The following is a 24,190-nucleotide window of genomic DNA, read 5'->3' as shown; positions in this document are numbered from 1 at the left end:
AAGAACAGCTGATGGAAAGTAGCTATTAGATAATATATATTGTACGTGATCCCTGACAAATAAATTCGATAAAACCTGCCTATGAAGGAAATTTTTGACAAACTACCAAGTAATGTATGTATGTAACATATGTAATTTTTTAAATCTTAATCTATTCAGTTTTTTGCCTTAAATCAGTCTATTTTTAGTCTTAAAAAAACAACATGCGTAATATGCGTGAAATCAAACAATGTAAACTCCTCCAGATGTTATTTAACTCCCGAGATTCCCACAGCTGTTACTGAGAACTTGGCCTGAATGTCCTCGATGGTAGCTACAGTCCTGCTGACATTTCTCTTTGCCTCCAGAGCTTGTTTCTTTGGCTGACTGTCTGTGTTAGATACTGTAATGATGGCCCAGTCGAGGCTGCAGTACCCCTCACTTCTGGTTCTTGCCCTGATCATACAATAACATACATCGGGCGAGAGCGCAGAGAACAGGGTTCTGCGTCACAGTTGGACTAATACCAAGTAAAGAGAGACTCCCTTTGGCCACTCTGGACAGGCCTGGGCCACGTTTGCCTCCCACCATTCTAAGACAAGCTAAATGTTTACAGTGGACTAATGAGTTCCTGTCAGGAGGCCGCACACGGCTTCAGGAGACCGCTGGCTGACCGTGACAGGGGTGCACGAGAAAAGCAAGAGGAGCAGTGGGGAAAAGCTACAGAGGGAATGTTTTGCTGTCCTCACAGAGGGGCTCTGAGCTCCAGCTTTGCTGAAGTTTCACATTTGTTGCTGGGTCCAGATTTTAGTTTATTTTTTCTTTGCTAAGGTCTGTGGGGGGATTGTAATTGGTTTTAATACCCTGTTGATTAAACTTACCCTGAAGGAAACTTTTTTTTTCTTTTGACTTCAATGAGCTGTTGCTATTTTGATTAAACCCCATGGAGCTTAACCGCAAAAAAAGCGATAGCTGTATTTTCTCTTTTCAACAGCTGAGTTAAGAAATATAGACTAGCTTTTATAATGTCTTTATATGTGCTGTGGTTCAGGTTAGTGGAGGTTTGCATTTTTTGTCTGTGTGTTTTATCTTTGTTACAGGTAGCAGCAGTGTACAGAGATCCCAGCGTAGGAAACCTCATCAACATCATGATTGTCAAGCTAGTCGTCATCCACAATGAACAGGTGAGTGCTGGGTCTTGAATGCTACCTGTATCCAGGTCTCCAATATAGCTGACGTCAGTGCAGGTGTCTCTGGCCTGGCCTGACTTTTTCTCTGTGGGGCCTGTATGCAAGGACACTGCCTTCCTTGTCAGTCTCAAGTCTCCAGAGAGGTCTCCTTGGAAAACAAATGGGACTATAGTGAGGCAGCTAGCCACCTGCAAATGAGATGTGGCTGAAGAGACCCACTGTAGTTTGTTTGGTCACTGTTATTGATTCTTAAATAGTTATATTTAAGCTCTAGTATTCACCAACCTGGGTCTTATTCACATATTTTTGTCCATTATGTCTGTTATACAATACAATGGCTGATCAGGGTAAAGAGTGTGAGACTCCTGCAGCTTTCCAAAAAGCTAAAATTCAACAGAAGGATTTTTTTAAAACATTATTGTTATTTGTATACCCAGTTTCTTGGTCACATCCCCATTGGTGTTTCACTCCGAACAGGAAGGACCCACAGTGAGCTTCAACGCTGCCACGACTCTTCACAACTTCTGCGTTTGGCAGCAGAGCCAAAACGTCCAGGATGACAGCCATCCCTCTCACCATGACACAGCACTTCTCATCACCAGGTACACACTCGCCTCCGTCATCCTCACTTTGAAAGCAAAACCAATTTGCTCAGGAAAGCTGTCCTGTACAAAAGGGGGTAACAGCACTGTATATTTTGTGTTTTTTTTTTTTTCAGGGAAGACATCTGCCGTGCGAAAGATAAATGTGACACATTAGGTAAGCTTTTGCTTTGCAAAAATATCTCCCCTTAATTGAAAGGGACTCCTTTCAATTAACTTTCCACTCCATTAACCACATCTCATAAACTGTGCAGTAATGAGTTTATGGCAAGCTGTCAGCTAATAATATTATAGTGACAGAACAGAGTGGTAGAAAAGGGAGGAGGGAGAGAGTCAGCGGCGGTGCTAATCTCTCTTACAGAACAGAAGTTTTGATGGTTTAATCGCCTTTAACACTCAGGCAACATTATTTTTTCAAATAGCACTATGCTGTATGTGTTTACGTGCATTTGTGTGTTTGACTGTGTGTGTGTACGTGACCTTGTAGGGCTAGCAGAGCTGGGGACCATGTGCGACCCGTACCGGAGCTGCTCCATCAGTGAGGAAAATGGAATTAGCGCCTCCTTCACCATCGCTCATGAGCTGGGCCATGTGTAAGTTGCGGCACAGAACTTGTAGCAACCCCTCCCCCACTCTTAACCCAACACACACAGGCACACACACGTATTGTACACACAAACCCTTTCTTATACCTCACGGCCAAGCTTGACCAACAAAAGCCCTCTTATCAAGAGATGTAGGGTGCAGCAGACATAGGTGCAAAACTTAATAAAGTGAAAACTTGATTTTTAATAACATGCCAGCCTATAAGATCGCACTAAACAGCTAAAGAAGTTAACCCTGTGTGTGTCAGAGCTTTGTCTAGAGAGGACGACAAATTCAGATGAAATTCAACATGGATGATGATCTCTGTTCTCTAAATGCAGTAAATACAATGAAAGATTTCTTGCAAGTAAAACACAGAGCTTTATTAAAGAGTACAAGGCTAAATATGTTGTTTAGTACTGTGTAATGTGTTTAATACTCAGAAAGACCTGAGCTTTGAAATATCACTGAATATGTCACAGTGGTGACATAAATTACATGCTTGTCTGCCAGAGTGTTTTCAAAACAAGCAAATATTGCCACATGTATGAAGTGGGAAAAAGACTTGAATGCATAATCTACATTCAAATAACCAAGTCACAACATGTGACTTCCTCTTGTGACCTTTCATATGAGACAAAACATCTATCTCAGGTAAACCTATTGTAAATCACTCATTACCGCGTCTTTCATATGATCCAGTTCAGTTGATTTCAACATGGTTTAATTTTAGAACCACTGTTAACCTTAGATCTGAACTGTAACAGCTTTTTCATCTCTGCCAACTCACTTGTGGTCAAAATGTTTGAGAAAGACAAAGCATCTGTCATTTGTTCTGTTCCTTCTGTGAAACTGAGTGAGAGATTTTCTTTCCGGTCTGCCTGGCCATTTGTGTGGGTAGTGAAAAAGGACCAGTGTCAGTGTGAGCTTGTGAGCCATTGGGTAAGAATGAAAGATATTCTTCTACCTCCTCTGTCCCACTCGCACATTCTTCCAGTGGAGAGAGATCGGACGAGAGAGCAGCAGCCAGATGGATGAGTCTATGGGCCCCCCTCTTCCCTTTGCATCTCGTGTGGATCTGTTTATGCTAAAGTTCAAGCAGCTGGCAGCCCAGTTGGCTGTGCCTCTTGGCGTGGTTAATCGCTACGTTCACAGGCACGAGCTCTCGAGGGTGTTTAGCGCTCTGGGAAAGCCAGTGTCAGGTAGTGGGAGCCACTCAAGAGCATTGCAGATTAAAGAAAGATTTAGCCTAATGGATAGGAGGCCTTTCTCAGATGACTGCGAGGACGTGTGATTACTAATAGCCATCATGGGGATTTTCAGGCGAGGCAGTGTCACTTGATAGCTGTTCAAAGGTGACACATACAAGAATTTATCAAGTTTTTTCATTAGATTAGACGCCAAGGCTTCAAATGTCTCAGAGCACAAATAAATCTTCTTGACATTTTAATATGCCTTTAGAGTCTATAGCTCCAAACAGACTTTACTTTCTAAACATCTCAAAGATTATGAATGGCTACAACACCAAAACTTCACTGGCATCATTCTGATCACACATAACCCAAGTAAGATGGCTAAAATGACTGGGATTGTCAAAGACGGTTTCTTCCACTGACAATGCAGAAATCCATTTGTTCCAGTATTTGGTGCAAACTGATGTCACTGAGCTCCTTCTCTGTTGAAGTGCTGACAAAGGGTGTTCCTGCAGACTGTTCTGTTGGGTGTGATTCTGCAGGAATTCAGGTTGTCATTGCTCCAGCAGTATGTCTTTACAGTTATTTAGGGGTGTTTCAGCACAGAAACCTTTTCATGTCTTCTTGAATATCGGTTCAGTGCAGTGACAGCATGGCATTAAGGGTGTGATGTGCGAGGAGCAAAGCAGTTTTGTTGTGTCTAGAGCTTTGACTAAAAGCGAGTGAAATTTAAAATGATGACATTCTAGATGTTAATAAATAAGTACACTCCCACTGGCATTGACTCCTCTATTGATCTGTCCCTTAAGATTGCAAGAGAGCCACAAAACTGCCTGATTTATGACCTCATTATACTAAAAGGCTCTCATCTCAAGATTCCAAGCCAGTATCCTCTTTAGTGCTAACTCAGCATAGTGCGCCAAGAGCACAGTTTTTTCTTTTGGAGCTTGTCACAAATCTATATCATGACAATAAGAAAGTCTACATTGATGCAGTGAAGTATTGCTGTCTGCATCACCGCGAAGCACCTATGCACTGTCATAAATGACAGAGAACAGTTTGCATTTGAGCCAGATTAGATGTTGCCAGCATTAGCCAGCAATTTGGTTTGTGTGTGCATGGCTCGTTACTATGCCAGAGGCTTAATTGTTCCCTGGGTGTTTGCCTTCAGGCTGTCGGTCCCTGTAGGGTGGGCCTCATGCCAGCTATACTGGCTCTTGTTTATGTGGTGGTATGGATTGACCCTCAACCTCAGCCACAGCCCAGAGCCCAGGGCTGGCCCACATCCTGTTGTAAACATCTCAGACATCGTACAGCTGCATGGGTTCCTGTGTGTATAAATACACATGCTTGCATATGTGCCTGCACTACATGTATTTATGAATATACAGGACATCCGCATTGGACCAAACTATTCTGGACATGATCAAGAAAACTGCTTTGTGAGACTGCCAGCTGCAGACAGCCTGGATGAATTCAGTGCTTCACTTCAAACAGCTGTTCTTCTGTGAAGACTCTTGTTTTGTTGTTTATTATTTCTAATGCCCAAACAATTAGTTGATTAATTGATTATTGGAGCGACAGGAAATTAATGACTATTTTGATAGTCGCTTAAGCTTTTAAGTAATTTATTAATCCAAACATTTGCTGGTTCCAGCTTTTTCAAATCTGAGGATTTTTTGTTGTTCTCTGTTGTTCAGACAATACAAATAATTTGATGTCACCTTGACAGATGATCATGAAAATAATCATTAGTTGCAACCTTAAAGACGTCTGTATTCTTATGTAGTAAAACTGGAGCAACATACACACGTGTACACGGATGTGCTCAATGTTACTCCCCCTACCTTTCCCTCAGCATTAAGCCCTTTGAGAATGTGAGATGGTGACCTTTGACATCTAAGGGGTGAGTGGGAGGTGATTCTCTCTAGCTTGTTGGCCATGACAGTGGAGTGGAGAGATGCTGATAGATAGAGAGTGACATTTTACATAAAATGCTGCACCATCTACTGGCCAGTAGGAGGTTTATTGAAGCTCTTTCAGGATTTCACTGTATAAATATTTGGGAGATAGCGCAAAGAGGGAGGTGTATGTAAAAAGAGACGCAGACAAGTGGATAGAAAGGCACAGAGTGTGTGGTTTTACTCACAGATATGTCTGTGGCTGCATCTATGTGAGGCGGCTAACAGGGTTGGTGTGGGGTGATCCCCTGTTAAATATGACTGAATGTAAATCTTGTGACATTTATCCTTCTTGCTCCGACTGAGCCATTAAGCAGCTGATAATCACTTTGTGTGTGTTCCTTATATCCTCTCTCCTCATCTCTAACCCCCCTCTTTTTTCCCCTCTCTACACCAGGTTCAACATGCCTCATGATGACAACCCAAAGTGTCGTGAAGCAGGCATGAAGCACCAGTATCATGTCATGGCTCCCACCCTCAACTATGACACCAATCCCTGGTCATGGTCTAAGTGCAGTCGCAAGTACATCACCGAGTTTTTAGAGTGGGTACCTCCAGACCTCCTTTCCAATTGCAATCAAAACAAAAGGCTGATTACGGGCTTTTCTCATGGAAGGGAAAGCCATACCTCTCCATTTCTTTTCATATTATCACATGCACATTTTAAGTGTGCCATTAACTTTTACTTGTTGTGACATGGCCAGCTAAACAAACCGCTTCTACGTTTCTCACAGCGCTCTGTAGACAGGTCAGCACAATGTAAACTATGTGGAGTTGTTATTGCCTGGTGTTGAAAGAGTATTTCCTGTTTGAATCCGGGGGTCTTCCTGGGCTGACCTGAGCGATGGATCTTCTGCAGCCCCTCAGCTGTCTCTCCACTCAGACATGGCTCTGTTCTCAAGATGCTGGACAAATAGTAATCTAGTCACTGGCCTGCTTTCCACACCAGAACTTGTAACACGGGGCAACAGCTCATTCACCAGCTCCTAACCCGCACCATGGTCACTGATCCTGGTGAAGGGCTTTCCTTTAAGATGGGAAATGTCAGTTATAATTAGATCTTCCCTGGACATGACCCTTTAATCTTTGCCTCCTTTCCTCTGTTAATTGTGGAGGCCTTCACAAAAGATGGCTTTGTTGACCAGATGCATCTCGAGAGCGCAGTGTTAGGCGACGCCTCGTATGGACTTTAGAGGTTGTGCTTCACATAGTTTCCAGCCAGCGATGACCTCAACATCAAGTGGTCGGAACATTCAGCTACAGATCAGGAGAGTCTTCATGAATCTCTTTATTATTTGGACTGGTCCATGTCAGCTGTGTTGGGTGTCTGTGCTTGTGACTGATCACTGCACAAAAGCCAGGAAGAGTTTCATGTAAATGTCAAATGCATTTGTGATAAACTTTAACATTTGTTAAACATTGGGGATATTCACCCAACAATGCAGGTATGGAGAGAGTAAAGCAGCACTTGGTTCAAGTGTGGGAGCCACAGCGGTGGGAAAGGCCCTTGAGACTGTAGTCTAAGTGCTTTTGAAGTCTGTCTCCAACCAACAATGAGGAGCATTGATTCAAACTAGCAATTCTACAGTACCACTCCTGCTCAGTGGGCTGACCTGGTCAAGTACGTCAGTGTTTTGACTGCCCATTTTCCCTGAAGAGCAAATTCAATCTGCACCACTCCCCTACCAGTTTAAAAAACGAAAGGATTCCCCTCCTTCTCCCCTTTATCTCACTGTTGCTGTAATAATGTGCACTGAACTCCCGCACCTGAAGGCTGATGAAAAGCGTCCTGCTGTTGTGCAGTGTTATTATGTGTCACCTGCTGCATAAAGCAGCCATTCATTCCTTCCCTGGCTCTGTGCCGATAGATTAAATCCTCAAAATCCACATAAAAAAGTAAAATGCAAATTTTTGACTGTTGCCAGCCACTAACTGTTGTGTTCACTAAGAGTTGAAACCACATAATCATTAGTAGTGGGCAAGGCCTATCATTTTCCATTATGCACCTCAAAAATTAGCTTAACCACTCCAACAGCAACAGCTCTTGAAAACTCCCATATGAAATCATTTCTGAGTACTTTTTTCAATCCATTTTTCTTAATAAAATCAAGATGGATCTTTATGTACTGTATGTTTCTCCAAATTCAACTAAACCTCTGTCATTATCTTGTTCTTTATCTCCATGTACAGTAATCAGTACATGCTGTCAGAGACAAACTGTGCCATGACAGCACTGCTGCAGTTTAGTTGGTACTGTTTGATCAGACACTGTACAGTGATGCTCTGTGTCATTCAGCCCTTTGCAAAAACCAGAAGTCTGACATATGAGTAGACTTCTAGCACTGCATCTGCAGAAGGAAGCCCCATTATGGTGTACATGGAAACTATTATTGTTTAGTCCTTTATGACAAGCACACAACAGCCAACTATAAGTCATCTTATAAATAAACTCACTTTTAAGTCTCCCAATGGCTGCCAGGTGTGGAATCTCATGTGGTGCCCGAGAGGAGCTGCTTTGCTGTTTCAAATCCACACAGCCGAGATTCTTTAAAAAAAAAAAAAAAAGAAAAGAAAAACGAAAAAAAAAAGGGGGTTTCATTTAAAAAATGACCACATTGACCCCTTCTACCTCTTATGTAGGCCTTGGTCTTAATAATCATTCCATGAGGTTCCAGGGCACTGATTAAACAGATGACCAACTGCTGACAGACACTGTAATATGGGACTGTCTGTATGATTCCTTGACAGGTTTTTCCATGGTTTTCATTCATAGTATTTTCCACTGCTGATTTATTCTTGTTATGCAATCATTCCCCTGCCACCCAGCAGCACTGTTTGCTGCAGTTTCTTACATTATGGTTGGAAATGAAAGGGGAAAGAAACAATGTGACGGTAACCCAGGATGATCCTGTGTAATTATTGGCCTGCCACATCAGCTGGTGCTGTATGGAGCAGGTGCTTTGGCAGCTCAATCCAGGAAGAAATTTGTCAGTGCAGTGCAGACATGTTGTGTAATGACACTTCTGTGCATGCCTCATCTACCAGTTTCCTTTTTCAAAAGCAAATGAAAAAGAAGAGATCCTTTGAGGCTCAGCACGCTCTGCTACATGTTTGTCTAGTGCCTTTTTACAACTGTAAAGGCTGATGATTTTATATGCAGAGTGTTGGTGCATACATTCAGCCCAGCTGTGCTTTTGTTGTCTCTGTTATTGTGTCGTGAGTCAGGGTGGGGCTGATGTACAGCACAATCTGTCATTATACTGCAGAGCTGGCGCTGGCACCGATGTGTAACTTAATCAAGGTGCTTTATGATTCCAAATTCTCTTGTTTGCCTTCAGCACAGAGAAATACACCTTGGATAAAAATGTGGTCAGCACGCAGATCCTTTTCAGTCTGTATCAAAATGCAGTTTTATTCAGTCTGTGGCGCCTGACTCCAGTTTCATATCATGAAACACTGCAGCATTTACAAACAGGCCATTGAAGGGAAGTGGTTTCATTCTCTGTGTCAGGTAACTTTTCAGACCACCCACAGGGGAAAACACATCTGAGGATGATCACAGACAATAACACAAAGATATTTACTTTGCTTTTTATGAAAGAGATGACACATGTTGATACATTTTGGGGTCAGAAAATACTGGATTATCCAGAAACATACCATGAAGAAACGTGTGTGCATTGTGCATTTGTCTATTTGTAAACAGACTTGCATGATTTTATACTTCCTTTTCATTTACTGTACACACATTCTTACTTTTTTTTGTTTTTTTTGTAGCACTGGCTATGGAGAGTGCCTCCTTGATGAGCCTGTAGGCAGGACGTACGAGCTGCCCACCCTCCTCCCTGGTCAAATCTACAATGCCAACAGACAATGTGAACTGATGTTTGGACCTGGCTCCCAAATTTGCCCCTACATGGTAAGTTGGCTTGCTATCAAAGCAAATAAAACCACACTGAAAAATGAAGAATTAAGACTTCAGGTGGAAGTCATTCTGCAATAGATGTCGCTTACTCATATGTACCAGAGAACCTTGTTTTTATGAACCGTCAGAGAGTTGAGCAAAGCAGTTTTCCATGTAAATAGGTCAGTAAATATGAAACTGAAGTCAGTTAATTGTGTGTGGTTTTTAAGATTCTCTTTTGTGTGGCGTAATTTAATCTGTAAATTCCCATGCCTAATGTGTAACATGCATTTTAACAAAACACAAGGGTCCAGATTAACTCAGCTTGTTGTTGAATGTACAGCCACTAATTAAAACCTGATGCTGGGCCATTTAAAATGCCTCTTGCACATGTCTTGGAATAAGTGAAGCACAAAAGAAAGTGTCAGTTCCCAGCTACTTAGACTGAGATATTATATTTGAAGAAACTAATAACCATATTTTAAAAGTGCAATCACACGCTCTTTGTCCCACAACAAAGAAGGCAACATATGAGGAAATAACATTAAATATCTGCATGGTATCAACAAAAATCAGTGATTTAACTAAAGATCTCTAATCTCTAAATGTTCTCACATCATAGACAAGCTCTTTTCTTATTCAGCCAAAATGATTACTTGCATACATTTTTCCCCCACAGAAACAGTGCAAGAGGCTGTGGTGTACGAGTGCAGAGGGGGACCATAAAGGATGCCGCACACAGCACATGCCACTGGCTGACGGGACTGACTGTGGACATGGAATGGTAAGTTGGCCCACATGTGAATCTGCTTTGCTTAGAGAACAGATCATAGGAATTAGATTCCCTATACTAAAACAGTATACACTCTTTTATTGACTCACAATTGTTTTAGTAATTAGAATGACACCTATTGTGCTTCAGTTGATGTTTGAAGTCTTTCAGTTTGGGGGTGTAGCTGCTGGTTTTGATACGGCTGCAGTCAAGCGGTCGGAACCTGAGGATTTGAAGGTTTTGTGAATTATATCCTCCCTTTGAGAACAACAGTGATTGACCTACATTATATATAGGTCAGTCTCTATATGGTTAGTTGGTTAATGAATCACAGTAAATTGTACAGTGTACACAGTTCTTCAAAGTCTGAGCTCTATACCGAAAAGTTTTCTTCACTTCTTGCATAGTGGGATGAAGTGCATATGTCTCTCACATGAGAAACACCTTATCCTCTTTTATGGGGTAGTGTGCCACTGGATTGACAGAATGAATTATCCTCGCGCAGCAAAGCCCACCCATCTGGTATTTGAGGCAGGGTAAGAAAAATGTGAATTAACTGCAGCTACCATGAAACCAAACTGAGTTAGTTTTAAACCCAAATATGAGTTATTTTTTACAAATTTAAATATTTGTTTCGGATTTTGCAGCACTGAAAATATTTTATTTAGGTGTTCCCCAATCAGCACTGCTGTTAAAGCTGGACTCATTACATTTTAGGGAAAATACGAAATACCTCCAGTGCAGCCCTGCTTTGAATCCTGATGCCTTTTCCTTCTAGTTCACTTCCTCTACCAAGAAAAAGGAATAATTTATCATGCATTACTCTCCTGCCTGCATTCTGGTTGCAGAAACCCATGTAAATGTGGTCAGGTGATGGCCCTAGTTAGAAACTTGAAGCTTTTTCCCTCAGTGTTGTTACGGGGCCCCAACCCCCATTAGCCTTCATGTTCTCCTCGCTCTGGGATGCTATGCTAATTAGGGCTGAGACGGCGGGTCAGTCTCTGAGGATACATGGAAAGAAGGGCTGCAGGGGAGGGGGGCAGAAAGAGAAAGAGAGAAAGAGGAAAGAAAAGAGAGACAGTGGGGGCAAAAAAGAGGGAAAGAGAGTCTTGAGAGGGAAAGGTGAAGACGTGGGCCCTTTGAAAGAGGATGCCGCCCGCCGTTCACAGTTGAGTCACCTTGTTGTGAACCCATGACCCTAAAACCTCTTTAAAAGGCGGGTGAGTGGGTCAGTGGTCAGGCCGTAACAGAGCCCAGGCTGAGGCCAGCCAGTGCTCTCACAAAAGACCTCACATCAGTGATTCTGAAGAGCAGGAGGTGGGAGGAGAGGAGAGGGGAGGAGGAGAACGAGGAGGAGGTACAGGGGGATGAGGATGTGGTGGGCTGGTGTTTAACATTCGGAACATGCATGAGAGGGAGAAAGAGAGGGAGAGAGAGAAGGAGGGTTCACTTCTCTCCTTAACCTCTTGCCCTCCAGGAGTCTTTTGCAGTGTGGGCCCATGTAAGTCTTATACCCCTCATATCCTTTCATCTGGCTCCATCTCCCTCCTCACCATGTTAGGTCCTGGATCAGCCCTGTCTAGCGAGGAGAGGTTAACAGGGGATGGCTAACATCTTAATCCAACTACAACAACCCGACTAAACAGTAATGGTCCTGGGATCGCAACTCCCATACTCCTCTCATCCTGTATGTGGGAGAAACGGTTGAGGAGACATGGTGTTAGTTTAATCACAGTGAGTGGTTTGCTTTAATAAGCTACAAACCCTTTACCCAACTTGAGCTGACTGAGCTAGATTACCATGGATGTCTGGTCTTTATTGGAACCCTGTAAACACTCATTTGGTAATTTGCAGGTCCCAAGAGGCCAAGGCATCTACTGTAGATTAAAACCAGGTTAGATTTGTGTGAAAAGTGAACTCTTTTAGACGTGTAACCATTTATAGTTTATAGTCACACTGAAATCATGTGAATACTGTAACAACTGTTGCTGGTTAACCACATTTAGCTATACTGTCTCTTTATCCCTAAATCACATTCAAAATTTCTTGTGTCACACTGCTTAGAAAAACAAAAGTAAAACCCTTTTTACACTAAATTTAGTGCATACATTTAATATTAAAAGGAGGTAAACCCACTAAATAAGGTGATTGACTCCTTTCCCATTGCCAGTTGATGAGTTTGCTTTTCTGTTTTTTTCTGGTGTGCCATCACATTTGTGACTGGTTACAGGGTTATTAAACAGCAGAAACCAGCACGGCCTGTGACTATGTTACTGCGGATACTTACTTACTCTTTTGCCAGTGTGTTGCAAGATGGCTAAACTCTGAAAGATTCATTCTCTGGTCACTATGGATGTCTGCAAAATTTATGGTATTCCATCTAATAGTTGTTGAGATACTTCAGTCTGGACCAAAGTGGTGGAACCAACGAACAGATCGACACTGTGATCCCTAAAGCTGCCTTTCTAGCAAGGCTAAAAACCATATCTGATCTTTTAGTGGGGGTTGTTTTCTGTCTGCACAAAAACACAAACAGTTTTCTTTCATTTCTTTGTGTGTGTGAGCAGTGGCACCACCTTTGTTTGTAGTGACGAGGCCCCAGTTTCATCTTCATGCAGGGGGCTGTTTGAAGTAGCGTGAGTTGAAAGAGAGGGGGACCCTGCACTAACACTCACCTGCCCATACAGGAGTGCTTTTATGTGGTACGTCTGTGTGGTGGGTTTGTGTGCCTGTGTGCGAGAATGTTTGTGTTCATCATTATGCCAGCCTCAAACGTCTGGTAATCTGTAAACCCAGATGATTCTTCTTGATTCTCTTGCATCAGTGTTGTATTGTTCTGTGTATCTCTTTGTGCCTCACCTGCATTCCTCTCTTTGTGTGTCTCTCTCTCTGTCTCTTTTCCTAGATGCTCTTAATGTACTGCATCTATCACACCCTCTCGCCTCTTCTCCTGACCCTTTTCTCATTCTTTCCACGAAAAAGTCATGAGGTTCAAGTCTGAGGCTTTACAGGATCTTGGGTCGAGCTCCTGGCACTGAGGTGTCTGCAGATCTGCAAGGGGGAGAGCGTGTGTGTGTGTGTGTGTGTGTGGAGGATTACAGCTATGGCCTCTGTGGGGAAAACCAGCAGAAGGTATTGTCTTAGCAACTAAAGCTCCCCTTTAAAGACCTCTCTCTTGGCCTTTCATTAGCCCAAAGCCTGCCATGTCATTGTAAGCGATTACACTGGAAACGTCATCTCTCATAAGAAGTACATTTTCTGAACGGCTGTCAACTCTTGTGCCTGCATTGTCTGTGGAGTTTTTTTTGTTCTATTAGGTTATGAAACAAAGTTGTGACCGCATCGGGTAATTGAGGTCAGTGCTCATAAAGTAGGAGAGTGGCACGTCCGCTAAATAAAGAGTGAAAAAAAGTTTGTTTGTATACAGCTTAGTTGAAATAGGGCACTGGGCACTGCAGGGTTCATGGGTAGTTTTCTTCCCCCTGTGTTCCCTTCTCCTCTGACTCTCTCTTCTTCTCCACTTCTGCCTCTTTCCCCCCCTCCCTCCTCTTGCTGCCTCTCTGTTGCTCAACGGGCCCTCTCACAGGGCGCCAGAGTGAGTAATGCGGTCACATGACCTCTTGGCGGCGTATGTCATCTAGCTCAGTGGGCCGTGCACTAATGAGGGCATCCCATCACTTGTTGTCTATAAATACTGCCACCACCCTCCCTCCCCTCCATCCTCTCTTCCCCTGCTCTTTCTCCCTTAACCCCCCCTTTCGGTCCCTCTCACTCTTCAAAAGGATCCAGCTTGTGCGTCTGTGTGTGTCTGTTTGTGTGTGTGTTTTGATTGTGCGTGCAAGTACATGCATGTGGATGCTCTTGTGTGTGTGTTGTATTTATATACTTGTAGAACTACCTGATTTCAAGTTTCAGCACACACACACACGTCTGTGTCTGTGTGCATGTGTCTGTAGATTAGGGGCCAGCGAGTATGATCAATAAGTGCCTGTCAAACCACAGCCGGGGACCGCTCGGCCCTGTATCCACATCCCCACCCTTTGAAGATCCCTGCACTGCTTCTCACCACGTAATCGCTCAGTGGGTGGCGGAGGGGAAAATGTGATGCCTGAGCTTGAATAAACAGTGATGTTTTGTTGTCAAAGTTTTTATTGTTGTCAGTTTTGTTCATTTTATTGTGAACTTGAGTGTGGTCTTGACTGAAAGCTGTCCTTGAAAGCCATTTTTCTAGGGAATTTGAGGCAAAATGACACGTTTTCAGTACAATGATCACTTGCTTGGCTTTTCTTTAAATACGTGTAACACCCCAAAAGCTTTCCCAGATACTCTTAACAGGGACTTAATTGAGTGGTTAGTGTAAGTGAATAAACGGGAAGTTGTTTTCGATTTCCAGAACATTCCTCAGAAAAGAATGACGACCTGCTCTGGTTTCAGCCAATTAGAGTGAGATAGTGAGGTCTTGAAAAGTGAAGCCAGGGCAGAATGGAGTCTGCTGGCTGAGGCGGTGAGTGTTGGCTGGAGCTCCCTGGCAGCCTGACAGACTTGTCGTACGATGCTGGGACGGGGTGTGTGTTTGTGTGTATGTGTGTGTGTGTGTGTGTGTGTGTGTGTGTTTGTGTGTGCATGTGTCTGTACTGGATTGTAAGAGTGGTGTCAGTGTCACTCTCAGCTAATCTCTGGAAATTTGCAGGATGTTGCCACTTTGATTTGCCGTCGTCACAGTCATATCTGTGGATTTGGGCTAACAAGAGGATTGTTGTTTTAGCATTCACAAAGTTTTCTGATGGAATTACTGTGTCCGGTAGCCAGTGAGTGGATCTTTCATTGCTGCCTGTGTAGAAGGAGAAAGATGTATTTGCACTATTATAGTGTCAAAATGCAGCAAACAGTAATGCCCTAACATTCAGTTATTAAAATCAAATTATTGTGTGTAAGGTAATACAAAACACTGGAAAATGACAGAAAATATTAATAATTACAGAATGACGAATTTTGAGTATTGTTTCCGTCACTTTACAAATGTAAGCCCCGCTATTTCTGAGAGTTAGCACCTGATTTAGGATTTCAATCTCTGTGTTTATCTGTTTCTATTTTTTTTCTCAGTTTCTCAGTTACTGTTTGAATTTTAGGATCCACAGCTTTACTGTTTTTATTCGCTCATTGCTCCCACCCACAAACTCCACGGTACATCACCTACCCCAGCACCAAAAGGAAGGTTAACGATTAGCTGGTGAACATAGTGGAGCATTTAACAGAGCTAAAACAAGAGTGTTAACTGGATATGCAGTATACTCATGAGGTGGACATAAACAAGATTCCAAATGAATGCTCATGTTGCCCTGTGTTTGCTCAGTGTGTGAATAAACCACTTTGTGTTAGCATGTTTGCCATATGAACCTTATATGGTGACCATATGTTGTTTTTACAGCTTGTTGGGCTGCCTCCAGGTGGCCAAAAAAAAACAAATGATGAAATAAATAATAATAAATGCTGGTTTAAAAACAAAACAATGAGATAACAGACATTAGACATAAGAATATAATAAAAATATTAATGAGCGCAGCTTTAAAAGATCAGAAGAAATATTTATTTTAGTTGAACACAATGATCACAAGTGAGAAAGACCTGCAGCAAAAGTGTCTGAGTGCAGGTGAATGCAACAGCTGATGGGACCAAACTAGTCATTCACTTTAATGACAACCTTTACACACTCTTGGAAAGATGTGAGGAAAGGAGGGATCACATCGTGGACGGTAGGAAACACAGGGGATATAGTAAAAGGAGAGGGTGGTTGGGGTCACGGTTGCATCATGTTGTCTCTCTTTCTCACCTTCCTTTCCCTCTCATCATTTCTCTTCCTTCTGTCTTCACACCTTTTTGGCACAAGGGAAAGAGGAAATGTGGAACTAACAGGGGAAAAGGCATGCTTCAACTGAAAGATGAGTCAGTGCACATCCAACTTATAATAACAGCCATCATTTGACTTATATCCAGTAACCTCAGTCCAAAGAGACCTCTGCACAAGATCCCTAACTACTAATGTATAGCTTCATGGGCTTTCCACCACCTCTCACCTCCAGATGAAATTATTAGACTTGTAAAAGGATATGATGACTTAATGAAGATCAACAGCAGTGGTCCATATTGTGCCATTTTAACAGGTGATTTTTTTTGGATTGCAGTTGGTTTTATTTGTGAATTGTAGTGAAGACAGGGAAGACACAAACCCTCCAACAGGCCAAGGCCAAGGTGAACTCCGAACCTGGAGCCATGAGAAAGACACCGCAACATGAAAGGTGATTCCTTTTGGAAATAGCCGTGTTAAAATGAAAGAGTGGTGGGCTTTTTAAATCAGTCCTCTGCCTTCTCATTCCTGCAGTGATGTATGGCTTGGGTTCAGAAATGAGGTGCTCTCTGCAACAGTTTCCTGGCAATTACAGGGTGCTAACTTCCAAACCAGCCAGCTGAAGAGCTCAGAGCAGATGCTGCTGTCCTTAGTTAACCACTGTCGGGGTTCGCTTGCTGGTGACTATTCTCTGTGGTTGTATTGCTGAGTTCATGAGACTTTACTTAGTTTGTGTGTGATTTGAGAGCAGAGACTGAAAGGTAATGTGCGTGTTTGTGTGCATTATATGTATATCTGTGTATTGTATTTCTAAAGTGCATGCATGGGATATATGTGTGCATGCACATATCTCAGTATGTGTTGGTGAGTCAGTGTGTGTCTTTGTGAAATTCCTAATTTGAAACACATGCTACTCACAGCAGGACAGGTTTGTCTCACAAGAGCTTCAAATGTCTCACCACATTCCCAGTTGAGGGCAAATTGTGACAATCTTTCTAGGAAAGGGTCTGCTGATGTCCTTACTGCTTGTTTGAGCTTGGCCGGCTTTCACCTCAGCGTTTTCCAAGAGTGTGTTTGTGCACTTCGGAAAGAGAGGCTAATTGGAAATGAGTGTGGCCCCCAGATGCCTCCAGACTCTGAGCAGTCACTCTCCCACTTACCACACACACATGCACAGACACACACACACTCACACACATGCGCACAGAGTCACAAGCATGCTCACTTTCGCACACACACACATACATCATCTCACACAGATGTTTTTTTACTTCCACTCCCCCCTTTCCTCCTTTCTTCTTTTCACCCACATCACCTTTTCAAGCCAAACAAAACGGTTGTAAACACAGAGTGCCAGCGGGGGGAGTGGAATGCCTCAGAGGCTTACACAGGCTTTGGTCCTCTCTGACAGACAGTCCGCCTTGTGTTTGACAGCTCCTTGGGTCCCGCCTCCTGGTTGCACTGTGGTGGTCCCTGCGTGGCACTTGCAATTTCCCATAAGGGGATAAGGGGGATGGGTGGCAGTGGAGAGGACGTATAGAGGGGATGCTCAGGTCCGGTTTGTCAGTCCTTAAGCTGAGGTGGGGGGAAGGGATGTGAGAGCTTATAAGGGGTGGGAAACTCTTTGTAGTGACAAAGGAAAAGTTTGGATTTTCTTCTTAAAATGTGTTTTCTTGACAATGCCATGATCTCCGATTGTTGAGCTCTTTTTTTCTTGGAGAAGTTGCTCAACCAACATGGACCAACACCTGTTTGTCTTTTCGTGGTGTGGAAGCTATTTCCACTGGTGGATGTTTTATCACATTCATTTTAGTGCCTTTTTATTTGAATTGTACTCTGAATCCACCGTGTTTGCATTTACAGTGGAGTCAGACAGGAAGAAAGGACCAGGCCAATAATCAAACCAGGTCTGGATTATGGAAATGTTTGTGGCTTGTTTAGTTCATACCCTGCAGCTGTTAACACCTGTCTGTCATTGTGAACAGACTTTACACTCCGTCATTAGACCCACAAGTGTGTAAAAAACACATGCAAACTAGGCCAAGATAGTAGAGACAGCAGTGCCAAATTCTGTGTATGTTTACGTGTGTTTGTGTGTATGACTTTGCGCTTTTGCAGGTGTTCACCTGAGGTCATGGCTGCAAGTTGTGAATTTGTGTTAAAGCAGAAACTGGCCAGATAAGCCATTGTCCAGGAGATGACTTTGATTGATATCCTCTCCGGTTTATTTCATGTAATTATGAAAATCCACTGAAGCGGATCTCACACAGTTCTGTTCTCAGCTCTCAAGAGTCTTTAGAACAAGCAGTCTTAGTGTTTTTGTTTTTTTTTTTTCATCTGGAGTAGGGGATTGAATGTCTTGTAGTGGAATGGGCCTGTGGCCAGTTGAAATGAATGCAGTTGTATTTCTCATCCTGATGGAGCTGATTGTGGAAGTAACGACTTGCACATTAACCTCACAAACCGAACTCTAAACCACAGTGAAGATGAACAAACTGAGGTGTCTGCAAAGAGCATCCTCTTTTTCACCTTACAGGTTTAAAGATGTGTACCTCAGTAGATACAAAACTGAACAGAAGAAGGGAGTTCCTGATGTCAAGCCAGTAATGAACTTTGTTCCTCTTGTTATCACAACTCTAGAGTTTCCTTACAATGGTGCCACTGCTCCCCGTGCCTGTGTGCCCGGACGACGGGTTACGTACCCAGACAGACGGCGTCTTGTCCTGCATTCTTTCAGTGAACAGGACCCTCCGATATCTTAGGCACCGGGAAGGGGATTTGGTTACACACAAAGGAAAATGGGCCTGCCGTGCTTTGCTTATGAAAGCAGTGTTAGCACTTCTTGGCAAAGGTTGGTTAGTGGGTGCACACTGTTTGATACCAGGGTTCTATGTTGTATTGGCTCTACAGTATGAAAGACGTGCATTATGTAATTTTGTATTTACAGTCTAAGCCAGAGATAATTTTACAAAAAAGAATTATGGATTTTCTCTATTGTCTTTAGCATAGGAAATGGATTTAATTTTCAGTTGCTTTCTCTTTGCTGCAAAACTAATTTTGTGTTTAACGTCAAACAGCATTTCTGTAGATAAGCTGAATCGGGCTTGTGTGCCCTTAAAACAGAAAGCTCATGTGAAAAATGGTAAGACTCTGTGGAAACAAAGAGGGTTTATGAAAGGTAATGTTTTGCCAAGTAGTGATACACTTCACTACTTCTGTGAGTCTCAAACCACCATTGTTTTCATTAAATAGTTTGTGCAACTCACTGTCGATTTCCAAATTGCATTGATGAAATGCATTTTTTTTAATGACCACAGCAGAAACTTAGCCGTTGACTTAGCTCTCTTTAAAAAAAACACCCCCACGACGCCAAATGCATTTGATAATGTGGCTAATTGTGTATATATATCAGTTTCAGGTTTCTTGTATTGACAGGTGTCTCTTCTGGTTTTCCTCTATTTCTGTCTGTATCCATGTCTCTCCCTCATGCTCCCATTTCTCTTTTGACAGCTGGAGGAGTTGCAGACATTCCCTTAGGGTAAACAATAGCTGAATTGGGATTTCTTTTAAAATTTAGCTTGAGATCTAAACATAGGATTAAGAAGGCAACGAAGGATCACTACTGTAAGCTGTGCGTGTACTAAATCTGCAGCAAAGCTCCACACAGTCCATGTTTGTCTTCACGACTGCAGGAGTTGCAGACATTGTTTTTAACAGGATCTGTGTGTGTGTGTGTGTGTGTGTGTGTGTGTGTGTGTGTGTGTGTGTGTGTGTGTGTGTGTGTGTGTGTGTGTGTATTCACATACAGTATTGCAGACATGGAATGTGTGTAAACAAGGAGTTGGACCTGCAGCCAGTTCATGGGGAGTGGGGTCCTTGGGGGCCCTACAGTGTTTGCTCCAGGTCCTGTGGTGGAGGAACCCGGAGCACCAGTCGAGACTGCAACAAGCCTGAGTAAGGATCAGACAGTCAAAGCCAAATCAGAGAGCAGTCAGGCATGATTAAGAGTTGTAAACAAGTTTAAGTGAGCAACAAGTCTGTGTGTCAGATTCAGTGAGTCTCAACTTGATTTTAAGCAACAGTCAAAGAAAGCTTGTTTCCTTAGTGTGAATTTCAATGTAAACAATTTTGGTTTGAAGTCATAAAGCTCCAGTCAAACAAGGGCAAACATGATCTTTTAATTGAAATTGAGTGTAGTGCTTCTGTGATCCGTCTCCTTTTACACTAGGCCCAGAAATGGCGGTAAGTTCTGTGTGGGTCGCAGGATGAAGTTCCGCTCTTGCAACACTGAGCCATGTCCGAGAGGACGGAAAGACTTCCGTGAAGAGCAGTGCTCTCAGTTTGACGGCAAGCACTTCAACATCAACGGCCTACCTCCCACCGTCCGCTGGGTCCCCAAGTACAGTGGCAGTGAGTACACCAGTGTAATCCTAAAGCATGTAATTTGAATGTCTTGTGGTAACTTGAGCTGCAACATCAAAGACAGATACTATTTACATCCAACTATACAGTGCAGTTTGATGCCAATGATACAGTATGTTTGGTGCATTAAACTTAAATGCTGCATGTCTCCATTTTGAAATCAGTCTTTGTCTGCACCCAGTTATTCACTTTATGTATGATTACCGGTTCTCAAGCTTGTGTAAGCTTCTCATACAGTAAGTCCACATTGTGTGTAGGAGGTATATGGAGTCCAAGACACACAATATACATGAGGTGAGAATAGAAAATGCTTGTTGACGAATGGGTGGATGTGTAAGACAGAGTACACATCTGTCTGTATGTGTCTTTTCTTTGTCTTAATTTACATACCCATGATAAGAGGTGTCCTGGGCTAAGCCTTTAGTTGACACTAAACAACAGCAAAATTAAACAGCATGCAGCCCGTCCAAATGAACCTCCTGGCAGCTTTCCCTGTTGCAGCCGTATCTCATTCCTTGCCGAGATGGCTTGCCCAAGCTACATGAGATACCATCTGGCAAAGACCACCATGTCTAAGTTGCTGCAAGTGATTCATTCGTTTAATTGATGCTGTACAAGCAAACAGGCCAAACCCCGGAGCCAGTACACTGTCAGATACATTTTCCAAGAAACTTTTCAGCGGTTCTAACAAAAGTTTGCTTAACTTTGCCAAAAAGAAAAGTAAATAGGTTTAAGATCAAAAATGTGAAGTTATGTTTTGATTTATTTCATCAGCACAGCTAAGTCATCTCCAGGCTTTTCATCTTGTCATTGTTCAGGATTTCTATGTTATTAATCCCATTAATATAATATAGTCCAACTTTTTCCATAATCGTTCTTTTTCCATCCAGTACTGATGAAGGATCGCTGTAAGCTCTTCTGTCGCGTTGCTGGGACTACAGCGTATTATCAACTGAAGGACCGCGTCATCGACGGCACGCCTTGTGGGCCAGACACTTACGACATCTGTGTTCAAGGCCTCTGCAGGGTATATCTGTCTGTTTTTACTTTTCTGTGTGTAACACACACACACACACCAACACAGAAAACTTCAACATTTACATCAGCTTTCAGTTTTTAGCTCCTTCCCATGCTATCATGACATGCGTCAGAAACGTTTATCTATGTCAAAGCTATATCTTGGTCGATGAGAAAAAATGATGATGCTGACACAGAAATACAAACGTAACAATCTCAGCCCTCTCATATTCTTACATTTCACATTTTGTGATTATTGGAAAAGGATGAAGCTTCAATTGTCAGTGAAACGTTTGTAGGTCACATTCAGAAACATAGGTCCATAGGTGAAAATCTGCTAACAAATCCACACTTTAAAACATTCAACGCAATCATTCTAAATCGGAGGTGTCCAAACTGTTGCACAAAGGGCCGTGTGGCTGCAGGTTTTTGTTCCAACCAATGAAGAGCACACAGTTTGACCAATCAACTGTCTAAATACTGAGATCAGTTGATTAAATGAGTCAAGTCTGGTGTGCTGCTGCTTGGTTGGAACAAAAACCTGCAGCCACACGGCCCTTTGTGGAACAGTTTGGACACCTCTGATCTAAATCATAAATTTCCATCTTCTCCTTATCTGTGCCTCTCCAGCAAGCAGGCTGCGACCATGTTCTCAACTCGAAGGCTAGGAATGACAAGTGTGGAGTGTGTGGCGGGGACAACTCATCGTGTAAAACCCTGGCAGGGACCTTCAACGATGCACAGTATGGTACGTCCCGCTGCTCAGATTACATGTACCGAACACTAATAGCTGACTGTTCTCAAAAAAAGGTGTTGCTATTAAACATGTTATATGTCAGCAGCTTCTGAGGATGAGGTATGATACATCTGATACACAGTAAACATAGAAGAGCTAAGAAAGACTTCAGTTCCGTGTGGCTGCAACGCTGCCGCGCTGCATGCTCATATTAGGCACTAATGTCATGTCTGGTTATGTTTAAATATATTAAGCCTGATTTTGAGCAACAATACATGCATCAGCCAAATTTGGAAAACCGCCACACCAATCTTCTCTAAAGCTTTAGAAACTGATTAATACAGCCATCTCACTCTGACAGGTCTTTCGATAGTAAACACAAACCTGACATCACTCCTTTGAACTGTCCTACTTAATGCGGCGCTTCAGTTCGGGCCAACTGCTGATTGCATCCAACTCTTTTTAAGTCTGGGCAGCAAAACAGCAGAAACATTAGCATAAAAGCTCTGGGTGTGGCCTCCATCATGTTTGCTCTGCATTAGTTTGGCGTAGAACTTTAGCATCTCTATCCATCTGCTTTCTTTCTCCCTTCCGTGGCCTGTTGGGGGTGCAGGGCTTGAGGACTGTATTGAACTGAACCACCTCAGTCCTGGAAATCTGGCTTAACCATAAAAGAGAACATGAGTGGGAGTGCAGCCCAGGCAGGATATCCCTCTGTTTCTGGGTCTGGGCCTTTCTTTGTGTCTTTCCCCTTTTGTGCTTTTCTGTTTGTTGTTTTTCTATTTCTTAGTGTCTACCCCTGTTTTATTCCTTTTTTTTTGTGTCAGTCTTTGTCTTTATCTTGAGCTTTCTTTCCCTTCATCATCAGACTACACAAACTGAATTCTGAGGTAAAACCATAGCATTCTTTTTGTCTTGTGGTGAAGGCAAATTGCAAGTTAAGCTGTCTTCTAAGTTTCTAAATATTGACCGTTTAAATGACACAGAATTTGAACATGTTCCTTCAAGGGTGTTTATACGTGTTAATGTTTTTTTTTTTTTTTACATAACCAAAACCAAGTCCTTTTAGTGCATGCCTTATAAATAAATATTCAAGTTGTGCAGCTATGCAAGGCCTGCCTTTTGCTGTCTTCATTTTAATTCTACCAGGATTGTAACAGCTAAAAACTCATAGGCCTCAATAATGACTTCTTTGACCTCATTTAGTGGAAAACAGCCGCCTCAATATACCCCTGGGATGCCCCAGAAAAAGGCTAGCATGTCAGAGTGAGGATGTGTGGTTCAAGGCTCACTTCGTGTCCACTGCCATGTCAGCCAAGTGGCTTTACAATTTATAACTCTTTGATCGACAGATCTGTTAGAAATATTGTGTAATGTCATCTCAGCATAAATCAAGTCCCATTTCTGAACTTGAGTCTGAGTTTCAAGACTCATGTCTGCAACTCTGGATAAAGCCAGCCAGTTATCATCTCATAAACAGCTGCACAAGACCTAGTAAATGTCTAAACCCTGTACCTGTCCCTACAAGTGAACTTGATACAGGCTTACATTTCTTTATTTTCTTGTTTCTTCACTTTAAACTAAAACAATGGGTGAATAAAATGGCAACAAGAAAAACTAACTTGAAGGTTGAATGCATCTTTTCTTAGAATGGAGAAATGACCATCACTGTAACCATGAAACAAGCAAATGTTTGCCATCAGCTCAGTCACCTTGCACCAGGGTGAACTTGTGCCGCCTTCTAATTTTCTTCTCCAGCCTATTAATACTACATCATCGTCCTTCTCGCTAGTGGCAGAGAGAAGCATGTTTGAGGTTAACCCCAGCATTCCCCATGTGTAGCATAGTTGTGTGTTTTTTTTTTCCTCCAGGGTGGTGTGTTTACTGTTCATTTCTGGGTCAGTCTGCGGTGGCGGAGGATTGTGTGCATGGTCAGTAGCTAAGCTGGGGGATCTCAGAGGCCTCTTGTGGCTTGTGGAGACCA

General features: G+C 42.7%; 1 protein-coding gene across 1 annotated transcript in view; it reads left to right on the top strand.

Moving 5' to 3' along the window:
- Window positions 1–24,190, top strand: part of LOC121181831 (A disintegrin and metalloproteinase with thrombospondin motifs 20) — a 77,641-nt gene that overhangs the window by 15,067 nt on the left and 38,384 nt on the right. Inside the window, exons 5-15 of the mRNA XM_041038002.1 lie at window positions 1,080–1,163; window positions 1,647–1,771; window positions 1,888–1,928; window positions 2,259–2,364; window positions 5,908–6,054; window positions 9,288–9,429; window positions 10,094–10,198; window positions 19,840–19,985; window positions 20,260–20,441; window positions 21,344–21,480; window positions 22,101–22,218. Coding sequence (XP_040893936.1) covers window positions 1,080–1,163; window positions 1,647–1,771; window positions 1,888–1,928; window positions 2,259–2,364; window positions 5,908–6,054; window positions 9,288–9,429; window positions 10,094–10,198; window positions 19,840–19,985; window positions 20,260–20,441; window positions 21,344–21,480; window positions 22,101–22,218 — 1,333 coding nt within the window. The remainder of the gene's footprint in view (window positions 1–1,079; window positions 1,164–1,646; window positions 1,772–1,887; window positions 1,929–2,258; window positions 2,365–5,907; window positions 6,055–9,287; window positions 9,430–10,093; window positions 10,199–19,839; window positions 19,986–20,259; window positions 20,442–21,343; window positions 21,481–22,100; window positions 22,219–24,190) is intronic.

The sequence above is a fragment of the Toxotes jaculatrix genome, chromosome 5 (genome assembly GCF_017976425.1).
Source record: "Toxotes jaculatrix isolate fToxJac2 chromosome 5, fToxJac2.pri, whole genome shotgun sequence".
NCBI classification, from domain to species: Eukaryota; Metazoa; Chordata; class Actinopteri; family Toxotidae; genus Toxotes; species Toxotes jaculatrix.
This window is presented reverse-complemented; position numbering and strand designations above follow the sequence as displayed.